General features: G+C 46.0%; 1 protein-coding gene across 2 annotated transcripts; it reads left to right on the forward strand.

Annotated features, from left to right (window-relative positions):
- Positions 1-519: 519 nt before the first annotated feature.
- Klhl10 (kelch like family member 10) lies at positions 520-12,667 on the forward strand. 2 transcript variants are annotated; one of them, XM_036197527.1, is made up of 5 exons: positions 520-760; positions 5,836-6,325; positions 7,086-7,703; positions 11,886-12,035; positions 12,215-12,666. In XM_036197527.1, exons 1-5 carry the CDS (start codon positions 717-719, stop codon positions 12,587-12,589), a joined length of 1,677 nt encoding a protein of 558 aa, XP_036053420.1. In that variant the 5' UTR covers positions 520-716; the 3' UTR covers positions 12,590-12,666. The 2 variants fall into 2 exon arrangements, with proteins under 2 accessions (XP_036053420.1, XP_036053418.1); XM_036197525.1 differs by having other exon boundaries at positions 526-822; positions 12,215-12,667.
- The last annotated feature ends 463 nt before the right edge of the window (positions 12,668-13,130 follow it).

The following is a 13,130-nucleotide window of genomic DNA, read 5'->3' on the forward strand; positions in this document are numbered from 1 at the left end:
CTTTGGCAAGAGCAGTCTTTCCCTGGATTCAGTGGAAGAAGGCTTGCTTGCATGTATGAGGCCCTGGGTTTCATCCCCAGCATTGCAAACAACAACAAAATCCCACCAGGTATCCGTATGCATTTTGGACTGAGGATGCACCCAGGAGACATTTTCCTTAACTGGGCCCTTCATCATCACTAAGCAAATTAAGCCAATAAGGCATCTTAGAAGACCCTGGCCAGCCTGACATTGAATCAGCTTTGCTTCTGGCTCTGCTTCGGAAGGACTGCTGCAGGAATGTGGATTCATCCTGAAAGTGCAACAGAAGTAGGCTCAATAAAGGCTCTGTTGGTGGCCACAGCTCTGCCCTAGGTCTGAGAGCAAGGAAGGAGGTGTGGGGTGGTCTATCTGTATGTCCTGGTGGGGGGGGAGGGGGAGGAAGAAGAAGTGGGTAGGAGGGATTCCAGAACCTGAGAGCACAATCCTGAGTGATCTCACTGCTCAGGATTCTGGAACTTGGGCTGCCTGATGGTCCCTATATGAAAGATGTAGTAGGGAAAAGGAGCGACAGCTGGCTAAAGGGGCCCCCCAGAACCCTCCCCAACACCCCAGGAGAGCAGCCTCTCTCCCCTGGTCCCAAGGTGCCATGGAGATGGAGAACACGGCGGCCTCCACCCGGTTCCACCAGCCTCACATGGAGAGGAAGATGAGTGCCATGACCTGTGAGATCTTCAATGAGCTCCGACTTGAGGGCAAGCTCTGCGATGTGGTCATCAAAGTCAATGGCTTCGAGTTCAATGCCCACAAGAACATCCTCTGTAGCTGCAGCTCCTACTTTAGGTACACCAGGGGCCCGAGCGAAGCCCGAGGGGAGACAGGGCTCCTCCTGAGGTCTTTTCATCTGCTTTTCACTTTCCCATTTACCATCTGAAAGTTAGGGACCTTGGAGCTCTGGGTTCCTTGCAGCACGGCTGTGCTGCCTTCTAGACAACCACGGGCTAGGGCCAGAGCCTCTCCCTCTCCCTGTCTTGATGTGTCTTAAACTGGTCTTCAGTCAACATTTGGCAGATCAGGGGTTTTCTCTCTGATTCTCACCCCAACCAGCTGTTAGTTGGACACCTGTGGATTTTGGACTTAACCTAGACGATATTACCTTTTCCGGTGCCCCTCCGGGCCCAGACCAAGTGGAGATCACTGAAAGCAGGGAGGTGAACTTTAAGGATAGAGAGGATGGGGAGGGCATAAGGGGAGAGTACCCAGGAAATAGTTTCAAAAGAAAAGGAGTTTTGGCTGCAATTCTTAACTCAGGAAGTGCATGGGTTCTTTAGACAAATGGATCTCAAGGTCAAGGCCTTGGGGGCTGGAGATTTAGTTCAATAATAGAAGGCTTGTCCAGCATGCACCAAGTCTTGGGTTCAAGCCCCAGTATTCAAACAGACCACAAACACCAATAACAACAATAACCAGTTCAAAGGAAACTTAGTGAGATTCTGTCTCAAAATAACAATGACAACAAAGAAGGAAAAACCCACAATGGATGAGAGCTTAGGCATCGTGCTGCACCTCTGTAATGTCAGCTCTCAGGAGGCCGAAACACCAATATGAGTTCAAGTTCAACCTGGCTACAACCTGGGTTGGTTGGTTTGTAACTGGTTCTAGGCCAGCCTGAGCTACATACAAGACCCTGTCTCAGTTACGACTGTCTCAGTTGCCCGATGAACAAAACCCCAACCCTTAATCCTAACAAAGAGCTCTGTTCCGTTGAGGGGCCACTTCATGGCCTGCAGGTCTCACTCTGCCAAATCAAAAACCTAAAACTTGAAAAAAAATAGTTTCAGCAGGGTGGTGGTGGTGACACACGCCTTTGATCCCAGCACTTCAGAGGCAGATCTCTGAGTTCGAGACCAGCCTGGCCTACAGAGCTAGCTCTAGGACAGCCAGGGCTACACAAAGAAACCCTGTCTCAAAAAACCAAACCAAACAAACAAAAACAACAACAACAAAAGAATTTACGTATACATGCATGTCCCGCATGTCTGTTTGTGGGCATATGCAGATGCTGGAACAACGGAGTTAGAGGCAGTTGACATGGGTGCTGGGAACTGAACTCAAGTCTCCTCCAAGAGCAGTGTGAGTACTTAACCGAGAATCATTTCTCCAGCCTCAGGACTTTGGGTTGGTTTATCTGTAACTGGGTTGAGCGGCTCTCAAGTATAAGCTTTGTAGGTGACAATGTGACATTGCAGTGTTGAAAGGTTGGACATGCCTGATTCCACACTCTAGAACAGAAACTACAGAAAGACCATAAGCCAGGCATAGTGGCTCATGCCCGTAATCCCAGCACTGGAGAGGCTGAGGCAGGAGGATCAGGAGTTCAAGGCCAGCTTGTGCACAGAATGAGAATCTGTCTCTAAAAACAAAACAACAAACAAACAAAAAAGATAGTAAATATCTTTTTTAAAAAATTGCATTTGTTCCTTTATTTTATTTATGGATATTTGCCTGCATGTCTGTCTGTCTGCGCCACACGCATGAAGTGATTGAAGAGACCATAAGGGAGCACTGGATCCCATGGGCCTGGAGTTATACTGTTGTCAGCGACCATGTCGGCGCTTCCACTGGAACCCCATGTTCTCTGGACAAAAGAGCCATCTCTCCAGCCCCAAGATAGTAAACTATCTTAAGCTCTACAGGCCACATACTCTTTTGCAACTGCTCAACTCCACCTTTATGCCAAGAAGAGCCAAACAAAGCCAGGCGTGCTGGTGTCCATCTTTAATCCTGGCACTTGGAGGGCAGGGGCAGGCAGATCTCTTTGAGTTCTAGGCCAGCCTGGTCTACATAGGGAGTTCCAGGGCTACATGGGTGAGACCATGCCTTAAAAAAAAACGGGGTTGGGAATTTAGCTCATTGGTAGAGCTCTTGCCTAGGTTCGGTCCTCAGCTCAAAAAAAAAAAAAAAAAAAAAAAGCCTCAGACAGAGCTAATACAAATTATCCGTGGACACTGAAATTTGAATACAGTTTTAACTTTTTTTTTTCCAGATAGAGTTTCTCTATGTAGCCCTGGTTGTCCTAGAACTCACTCTGTAGACCAGGCTGGCCTCCAACTCACAGAGATCTGCCTGCCTCTGGCCTCCTGAGTGTTAGGATTAAAGGTGTGCATCACCACCACCCTGCTTGATACAGTTTTAAAATGCCACAAAATGTTCCTTTGACACTCTGCCTTCTCCATCATTCAGAAATGTAAAGACAAACCTTGTTACCTGGGGCAATATGAAAGCAAAAGGTGAACTGGCATTGAGCTGCATTTGGCAGAGGCTGTGGTTGGCAAGCCAGGATCCTGAGGGAGAATTTGATGCCGAAGCCCACTGGTCCTCAAGCCTCTTAAGACACACTACCTAGTCATGCAGATAACCTAACACAGCTGTGGTCATCTGTTGCTTACTCTCTGACTAGTGATATTCTGGGAATTGGAAAGAAAACAAAGAGGTGAACATTCCCGTCCTCGGGAGGCTTACTTTTTCCTTTCTTTCTTTTTGTTTTTTTTTTTTGAGACAGAGTTTTTATGTAGCCCTGGCTGTCCTGGAACTCACTATGCAGTGCAAGATGGCCTTGAATTCAGAAATTTTCCTGTCTCTGCCTCCAGAGTTCTGGGATTAAAGTGTGCACTACCAAGTAGGTCAATACACATAATTTTTTTAAATATATAATTTAAGTTTAATCTTATGTGCATTGGTGTGAAAGTGTCAGATCCCCTGGAATTTGAGTTATAGACAGTTGTGAGCTGCCATGTGAGTGCTGGGAATTGAACTCAGGTCCTCTGGATGAGAAGCCAGTGCTCTTAACCTCTGAGCCATCTCTCCAGCCCCCAATTTTTTTTTTAATCTTAAAAAAATATACATATAGGACTGTCAGGGGCCAGCAAAATGAATCCCTAGTAAAGGTACTTGTTGATAAGCATGATGACCTGGGTTCAATCCCTGGGATCTACACGGTAGAAAGAGCACCAACTCCATGCACAGGAACACACACACACACACACACACACACACACACACACACACACGGATCTACACGGTAGAAAGAGCACCAACTCCCACACCAAACACTCGTGCACAGGAACACACACACACACACACACACACACAAACAAGCAAATAAATAAACTTAATTAAAAAAAGATTATCAGAGAAGGCTTTGCTAACAAGGCGATATTTGAATTACCAAAGAGACTAGGACATGGAATGCAGAAGTCTTGGGGAATCCTTCCAGGGAGAAGGAGCATAGTAAGGAGGTGGAGTTACCTCCAGTGCACAAAGAACAGCTAAGTAGCCCTCAGGACAGAGGGAGGAGAAGGTGGAGATACCCAGAGCTCACCAGCTTCTGTAGTTCTTAGTAAAGACCTGGCATTTCCCTCTTAACAACAAAGTCGGGAAGGGTTTTTGTTGTTGTTGTTTTTTAAGAGTTATTTATTTATTATGTATACAGTGTTCTGCCTGTGTGTATGCCTACATGCCAGAAGAGGGCATCAGATCTCATTACAGATGGCTATGAGCCACCATGTGGGTGCTGGGAATTGAACTCAGGACCTCTGGAAGAGCAGCCAGTGCTCCTAACTGCTGAGCCATCTCTCCAGCTCCCAGGGGAAGGTTTTGAAGGCACAGGCGAGTTATATAAGCTCTTTGTAAGGATCGCTCTGGGACTGAGCTGGGTTGTCTAGACACATGGGAGATGTGGGCAGTGAGTTAGGGCAGATTTAGATTTAATTTTTTGTATGAATGTTTTATCTGCTCATAGGCCTATGTACCACTTGTGTGCCAGGTGTCTGGAGGCCAGAAGAAGGCTACAGATTACCTGGACCTGAAGTTAGGATGGTTGTGAGCCACCACATAGGTGCTGGGACCGAAAACCAGGTTCTCTGCAAGAGCAACAAGTGCTCACTGCTAGGTCATCTCTATCTTCCAGGACCTGGGTCTTGTTTTTTAATTATTTTTTATTTTATGAGTATGAATGTTTGGTCTGTGTGTATGTATGTGCACCATGTGCATGCCTGGTGCCTGAAGAAATCAGAAGAAGGTATTGAATTCCCTGGAACTGGAGTTATATCTGGTTGTGAGCCGCCATGTGGTTGTTGGGTCCTGTGCAAGAGCAACTACCGAGACCTTTCTCCAGAACATAACCGGGTCTTAATCTTATTTTCAGCTCAATTTCTCCATCCAGAAACTGGAAAAGAAAAAAGGGAGGAGCGCAGGGGAAATGACTCTGTGGGTAAAGGGCTTGCTGCCCATGCAGGGAGACCTGGGTTTGGATCCCCAGGAACCATATAAAAGACAAGCAGAGTGGTACATATTTGTAATCCCAGTGCTGGAAGGCGGAGACAGGCTGATCCTGGGGACTTGCCAGCTAGCCAGTCTAGTCAAAACAGTGAGCTCCAGTGTGAGTGAGAATTATGTCTCAAAACAAAACCAAAAACCAACCAACCAAACATATATACATGCATACATACATAGCAAAGACAGTCAACACTGATCTATGGCCTTGAGATGTGTGATACCTACACACACACACACACACACACACACACACACACACACTGAAAAAAGGGTAAAAACAGAGTGAGCACAGAAGGTTCCTGGAAAGGCACTTTTCACACCCACTGAATAAGGCCATTCTTCATGCACTCCCTCAGGCCAGTCTAGTTCCAACGTACTTACCGGGTAACACTTGGAGTGGATCCAAGCCCTCAGAATGCAAAGGGGCCAGGGGTGGGGGTGAGGGTGGTTTCCAGAAGGGGAATGTTTCTGTGCTACTAATTTCTCTCGTCTTTGGTTTGGTTTTGTTTATTCCCCCAGAGCTTTGTTTACAAGTGGCTGGAACAACACTGAGAAGAAGGTTTACAACATTCCTGGCATTTCCCCTGACATGATGAAACTAATTATTGAGTATGCGTACACTCGGACGGTGCCAATCACCCCTGACAACGTGGAGAAGCTGCTGGCTGCTGCCGACCAATTTAACATCATGGGGATTGTCAGGGGCTGCTGTGAGTTCCTCAAGTCGGAGCTGTGTCTGGATAACTGCATCGGCATCTGCAAGTTCACGGACTACTACTACTGCCCTGAGCTGAGGCAGAAGGCCTACATGTTCATCCTGCACAACTTCGAGGAGATGGTGAAGGTCTCAGCGGAGTTTCTGGAGCTCTCAGTCACTGAGCTGAAGGACATCATCGAGAAAGATGAACTCAACGTGAAGCAGGAGGACGCTGTATTTGAGGCCATTTTAAAGTGGATTTCTCACGACCCCCAAAATAGGAAGCAACATATTTCAGTTTTGCTTCCTAAGGTCAAGTTTAGTTATTCTTTGCAAATGCTTAATTGCTCACGTTTGATTAATTACCGGGAGGGACTGTCCTCAAGAGCCACAGATCCCAGGGTTTTCTCTTCCCTTGATGTTGCTAATTCTTTCTTTAGCCAAAATTCCCTCTTGGTATGGGGGAGAGCAGCAGGGACTCCCATAGAATTCTAAAAGGTCTCTCACCCTCTTCCCCACACCAAGGTACAAGCTATTATAGGAACTTAGTCACGAGAGAGAGTGGCACACAGCTGTAGTCCTTGATCCTAGTTTTATTTTTATTGATCTTGGTTTATATTTAATTTCTGGCCAATTACACAGCATCTTTTGGTCTAAAAGCTCTACCCAGTGGCCAAGGAATGTGTAGTTGTGACCCTCAGGTGCCTTCTGACTAGCTCATTTCTTTATATGTATACCACCTCCTCAAGACAAATACATCTATGAGTTACACGTTTTTAAAAAGCAAATCAAGGGACTGGCTCAGAGGTTAAGAGCACTTGCTGCTCTTTCAGAAAGCAGGGCTTAAAGAGATGGGACCTGCTGGGCGCCTTTAATCCCAGCACTCAGGAGGCAAAGGCAGGTGGATCTCTATGAGTTCGAGGCCAGCCTGGGCTACAGAGTGAGTTCCAGGAAGGGCGCAAAGCTACACAGGGAAACCCTGTCTCGAAAACAAACAAACAAACAAACAAAAGAGATGGGACTTGCAGACACCCTTGCCTCATCTGAATAAATTTCTGTATTTCCTCCTTAGGTTCGTCTGGCCCTAATGCATGCTGAGTACTTCATGAATAATGTTAAGATGAATGACTATGTCAAAGACAGTGAGGAATGTAAGCCAGTCATCATTAACGCCCTAAAGGCCATGTATGACCTGAACATGAACGGACCCTCCAATTCTGACTTCACCAACCCACTCACCAGGCCCCGCCTGCCCTATGCCATTCTATTTGCGATTGGTGGCTGGAGTGGCGGAAGCCCCACCAATGCCATTGAGGCATACGATGCTCGAGCAGACAGATGGGTGAATGTCACTTGTGAGGAAGAAAGTCCTCGAGCTTACCACGGGGCAGCCTACTTGAAAGGCTATGTTTATATCATCGGGGGGTTTGATAGTGTGGACTACTTCAATAGTGTTAAGCGTTTTGACCCTGTGAAGAAAACTTGGCACCAAGTGGCCCCCATGCACTCCAGACGTTGCTATGTCAGCGTGACAGTCCTCAGCAATTTCATCTATGCCATGGGAGGGTTTGATGGTTATGTGCGTCTCAACACTGCTGAGCGATACGAGCCAGAGACCAATCAATGGACGCTCATTGCCCCCATGCACGAGCAGCGGAGCGACGCAAGCGCCACGACACTCTACGGGAAGGTAACGGACCGGGGCGGAGGGGAAGATGGATACTGTTCTTCCGTTTGGGATGAGGCTGGAAGACAAAATGGTAATACTTACTTGGCAGTACAGCTGTCTTTCAGTATCCACTGAAGATTGGATGACGGTCCCCCGTACACAGCCGCATCCAGATGCTCGAGTCTCATAGAACATGGTATGGTGCCTATGCACAGTTGGGTGTGGGGGCACACACCAATAAACCTAGCACTTGGGAGGCTGAGACAGCAAGGTTGCTCTGAGTTTAAGGCCGGACTGGGCTACACAAGAGTTCAAGGCAAGCTACACAGGTAGACTCTGTCTCAAAGAAAGCTGTTGTATAATTTCCTTCCATATACTTCAATCATCTCCAGACTGCTTATAATATTTGATATTATGTAAATGCTATGTAAATTGTTATACTGCTTTTTTTTTTAGATAACTATGAGAAAAATCTGTACATTTTTCAGTACATATGTTTGGTTTTTTAAATTAAATTTTTTTTGGGTGTGATATGAGCATATGGGGGGGTTAGAGGACAATTTGCAGGAGTGGCCCGGGATCCCACTCAGGTCTTCAGGTTTGGTGGCAAGTGCCATTACACACTATGCTACCTCATCAGCCAACTGTATTTTCATTAGCTATAAAACTTTATTATGCCTGCATATGTGATTATGTATCATGTGCATGTTTGGAAATATCAGGGAGGTCAGGAGAGGGAGTCCCCTGGAATTAGAGCTATGGATAGCTGTGAGCCACCATATGGGTGCTGGAAATAAAACTCTGGGTCCTTGGCAAGAGTAGCAAGTGTAGCTTGGTCATGGGGGTACACAGCTTTAATCCCAGCACTAAAGAGACAGAGGCAAGAGGACCTCTGAGTTTAAGGCCAGCCTCATCTACACTGAATTCCAGAACAGCCTCCCCCCACCCCCCAAAAGATAAACTGCTGAGCTGTCTATCTCTCTAGCCTCCATTTATGTATTTATTTATTTATTTTTGACATGGTCCTATGTACTCCTGAATAGCCTGGAATTCACAAAGATCCTCCTGTCTCTGCCTCCTGAGTGCTGGGATTAAAGGTGTACACCACCTTGACTGACATTTTTTTTTTTTTCTTTTGAGGCAGTCTGACTCTGTAGCCAGGGCTAGCCTTGAAGCTTCAGTGATCCCCTTGCCTGTAACTACAGATGTGAGCCATTATGCCCATTCTGGACATAACTTCCCTCCCTAATATTTTCTTTTTTTTTCTTTTCAAGACAGGGTTTCTCTGTGTAGCCCTGGCTGTCCTGGAACTCACTTTGTTGACCAGGCTGGCCTTGAACTCACAGAGATCCACATGCCTCTACCTCTGGAGTGCTGGGATTAAAAGCATGAACACACACACACACACACACACACACACACACACACACACACACACACACACACACACACACGCATGCACACATGTAAGCATACGTGAATATTTTTTTAAAGTTTTAAAAATTGTGTGTGTTTTCATGTGAGGATATGTGCACTGGAGGCACCAAATCCCCTAGAGCTGGAGTTACAAGGGGTTGTGAACTATTTGATATTGGTGCTGGAATTAAACTTAGGTCATCTGCAAGGGCACTATGTACTCTTAACCACCGGGTCCTCTCTCCAGCTTTAGCTTCTATTCTTTCTTTCTTTCTTTCTTTCTTTCTTCTTAGACACATTTTCTCTGTGTAGCCCTTGGCTGTCCTGGAACTTACTCTGTAGACCAGGCTGGCCTTGGAACTCAGAGATTCGTCTGCCTGCCTCTGCTTCCCGAGTGCTGGAATTAAAGGTGTTCGCCACCACTGCCAGCCTTCTCTTTCTTTTTTTTTTTTTTGGAGCTGAGGACCGAACCCAGGGCCTTGTGCTTGCGCTTGCTAGGCAAGCGCTCTACCACTGAACTAAATCCCCCAACCCCTTCTCTTTCTTTTTAAACTACATTTTTATTTAGTGTGTGTGTAAACTTATTCTGTGGTATATGTACATGGAAGGTCTGAGGACAACTTGCAGAATTCATTTTCCTCCCACTATGTATAGTAAGCACCTTTACCCACTGAACCATTTTCCCAGCCCTCCCCAATATTTTTCAATTATTTAATTATTTGTGTGTGTGGGCACACACATGACACAGTGCACGTATGGAGGTCAGAGGACAACTTTCCTTTCCACCACGTGGGACCTGGGATTGCATTTAGGCTGTCAGCCTCAGTGGCAAGTGCCACTGAGCCATCTCACTTAACCTCCTCCCCAATATTTGCAAACTTTTTTTTTTTTTTTTTTTAAGACAGGGTTTCTCTGTGTAGCTTTTGGAACCTATCCTGGAACTTGCTATATAGACCAGGCTGGCCTCGAACTCACAGAGATCCACCTGCCTCTGCCTCCCAAGTGCTGGGATTAAAGGCGTGCACCACCACCACCACCACCACCACTGCTGCCGCCGCCCAGCACAACCCTAATTTTAATGCATGGATGTGTGCAACCTGAGGTGCACAGGGCTGACTCTGCTCTTTTTCTCAAGTTATTAAGTGGCCATTAAGTGGCAGAGAGAAAACCAGGTCTCAAACAAACAACCCACCAAAGAAGCTGGGGACCTGAGAAGATGGTTCAGTGGCTAAGAGCACTCGCTGTTCTTGTAGAGGACTTGGGTTCAGTTATCAGCACCCACATGGCAGCTCACACCACCTGTAATTCCAGTTCCAGGGGCTCTAATGCCTTCCTCTGACCTCTTGTAAGCACCTACATACATACATATGATGCACATACAGATAAGGGGACACATACACACAAATAGAAATAAATAAGTTAAAAAGATGGATGGTGCCAACCAGATGGCTCAGCATGTACAGGAGCTTGCCTTCAAGCCTGACCTGAGTTCAATTCAGAACCAACATTGGGAGAGAACCAATTCTAAGAAGTTGTCTTTTGACCTCTAAATGTGCATCATGGCAAATGCACAGAGACACTCATGTGCACCTGTCATGTACTCACATACACACACACAAATATACATGTTTAAAAAAATAGATGGTTCTTGAGGACCTAATGTTGTCCTCTGGCCTTCACATGCATACATACATGCTGGCACCCATACACACATTCATGTACACACAGAATTCATGCATATATAGAGAGAATAATGTAAAGACTGGCATTAAAAATGTCCCCTGGGTGGGGGTAGGGGGCTGGAGAGCTGGCTCAGTGGTTAAGAGCACTGGCTGCTCTTCCAGAGGACTCCAGTTAGATTCCAGCACTGACCTGGCAGCTGACAGTCTGTAACTCCAGTTCCAACGGAATCCAACACCTTCTTCTGGCCTCTGAGGACATGACACACACATGGTGTATAGACAGACATATAGGCAAAACATCCACGTGTAAATAATAAATCTATCAAAAACAGCCCCCTGGGCCTTTGAGATGGCCCAGTGGGTAAAGGCATTTGCTATCAAATCTGATAACCCGACTTCCATCTTAGGCATCTAGGAGAAATGACAGGAGAGAACTGGCTCCAGGAAATTGTCCCCTGACCTCCACATGTATGACACGGCACAGGAGCATGCATGCATACAAATAATATAATTGGGGGGAAGAAAAGAGGACAGGGAAAGACTGGGTGTGGTGGCTTTTAATCTCAGGAGGCTGAGGCAGAGGCCTGCCTGGTCTACATGGTGAGTTCCAGGACAACCAGGGCTATACAGTGCGAGTGAGACCTTGTCTCAAACAAAAACAAAAACAAAAGAAACAAAAAAAAAGTCAAAATTAAAAAGCACATGGAGGAGCTAGAGAGATGGCTTAGTGGTTAAGAACACTGGCTATTCTTCCAGAAGACCTGGGTTCAATTACAAGCACCCACATGGCAGCTTACAACCATCTGTTAATTCCAATCCCAGGGATCCCATACCCTCTTCTGGCCTTCACTGACATTGCATACAGGTGGTGCACAAACTTGCAGGCAAAACATCCATACACATAAAATAATACACAAGTTGTCCCTGATCACGCCTACGGCCTGAAACTTGGAGACCATCCAGCAGAGGCTATGCTCTGAGCTGGGACAGCTGCTACGTCCTCTCCACATCCTTAGAAGACAGCTCTCCAAAAGAGCACCCCTGCCACGCGTGTGTCTTCTGTCTACTCCTCAGTATACGTTAACACTCCCGATTCTCTCCACAGGTCTACATATGTGGTGGGTTTAATGGAAATGAGTGCCTGTTTACAGCAGAAGTGTACAACACGGAGAGCAATCAGTGGACGGTCATAGCACCCATGAGGAGCAGGAGGAGTGGAATAGGTGTAATTGCTTACGGGGAACATGTATACGCAGTGAGTTTCTATTGTACAATGATGAAATGACCTCCTTAGATTTTCTAATAGCCGAGACGTTTAGCCCACCATTGGCAAGCATGTGAAAAGAGGCATAGCATCTCTGGTTCTCCCCACAAGGGCTTCCTCAGTGAACAAGACTGGGTAGCAGTCAACCTTGTTTCTTTTGCTCTTCACAGGTAGGTGGCTTTGATGGAGCTAATCGACTGAGGAGTGCAGAAGCCTACAGTCCGGTGGCTAACACTTGGCGCACGATCCCCACTATGTTTAATCCTCGTAGCAATTTTGGTATCGAGGTAGTGGACGACCTCTTGTTTGTGGTGGGTGGCTTTAATGGCTTTACCACCACCTTTAATGTTGAGTGCTATGATGAAAAGACCGATGAGTGGTATGACGCTCATGACATGAGCATCTACCGCAGTGCTCTGAGCTGCTGCGTGGTGCCAGGGCTAGCCAATGTTGGGGAGTATGCGGCTAGAAGGGACAACTTCACAGGCTTAGCACTGCGAGACGAAGTAAAGTATTCCGCTTCGACAAGTACCCTACCTGTATGAGCCTCTTCATTTAGCTAATAAAAAGTCTAAGCAATAAGAATTAATTCTTTTTTTAAATAAATGCAGTGTTTAAACTTGTAAGAGTACTGGAAAATGTTCAACTTAAGGGAAGCACGGGTTGGATAAATGAGGGAGTAAGGAAGAAGGTGATTATTCTCAACAGTGCATAATTAAGGGAAGAACAACACACTACAAAACCAACTCTAGAGAAATACGTTTATTGAAAACTTACATTTAGACAATTAGTAACTTGAACACGAGCAAGATAGCTTCAGGAACATAAACATAATATCTCAGAGTGTTCTAAATACTACATCTCCTCTAACATGAAGGGAGATAATATTGTATCTTGCATAGGGGTCTGGGTGCCACTAGCCAAAAAACAAACAAACAAACAAACAAACAAACAAATGGTTTATAAACCAAATACTTATTTCACAAATAACACAACTAACCTCAGCCCATGGGTGGTAAAGTCTTCAAACACCTAGCAAGTACTGTGTTTCATAGGTGCAGGGAGCAGGAGGGTATCTGATTAACA

This window comes from Onychomys torridus, chromosome 8, assembly GCF_903995425.1.
Source record: "Onychomys torridus chromosome 8, mOncTor1.1, whole genome shotgun sequence".
NCBI classification, from domain to species: Eukaryota; Metazoa; Chordata; class Mammalia; order Rodentia; family Cricetidae; genus Onychomys; species Onychomys torridus.

Coding starts and splice junctions, on each gene's coding strand:
- Klhl10 (XM_036197525.1), top strand. CDS start 629: ATGGAGATGGAGAACACGGCGGCCTCCACCCGGTTCCACCAGCCTCAC. Junction 823..5,835: donor AGCTGCAGCTCCTACTTTAG/GTACACCAGGGG, acceptor TTATTCCCCCAG/AGCTTTGTTTACAAGTGGCT. Junction 12,036..12,214: donor ACGGGGAACATGTATACGCA/GTGAGTTTCTAT, acceptor TGCTCTTCACAG/GTAGGTGGCTTTGATGGAGC.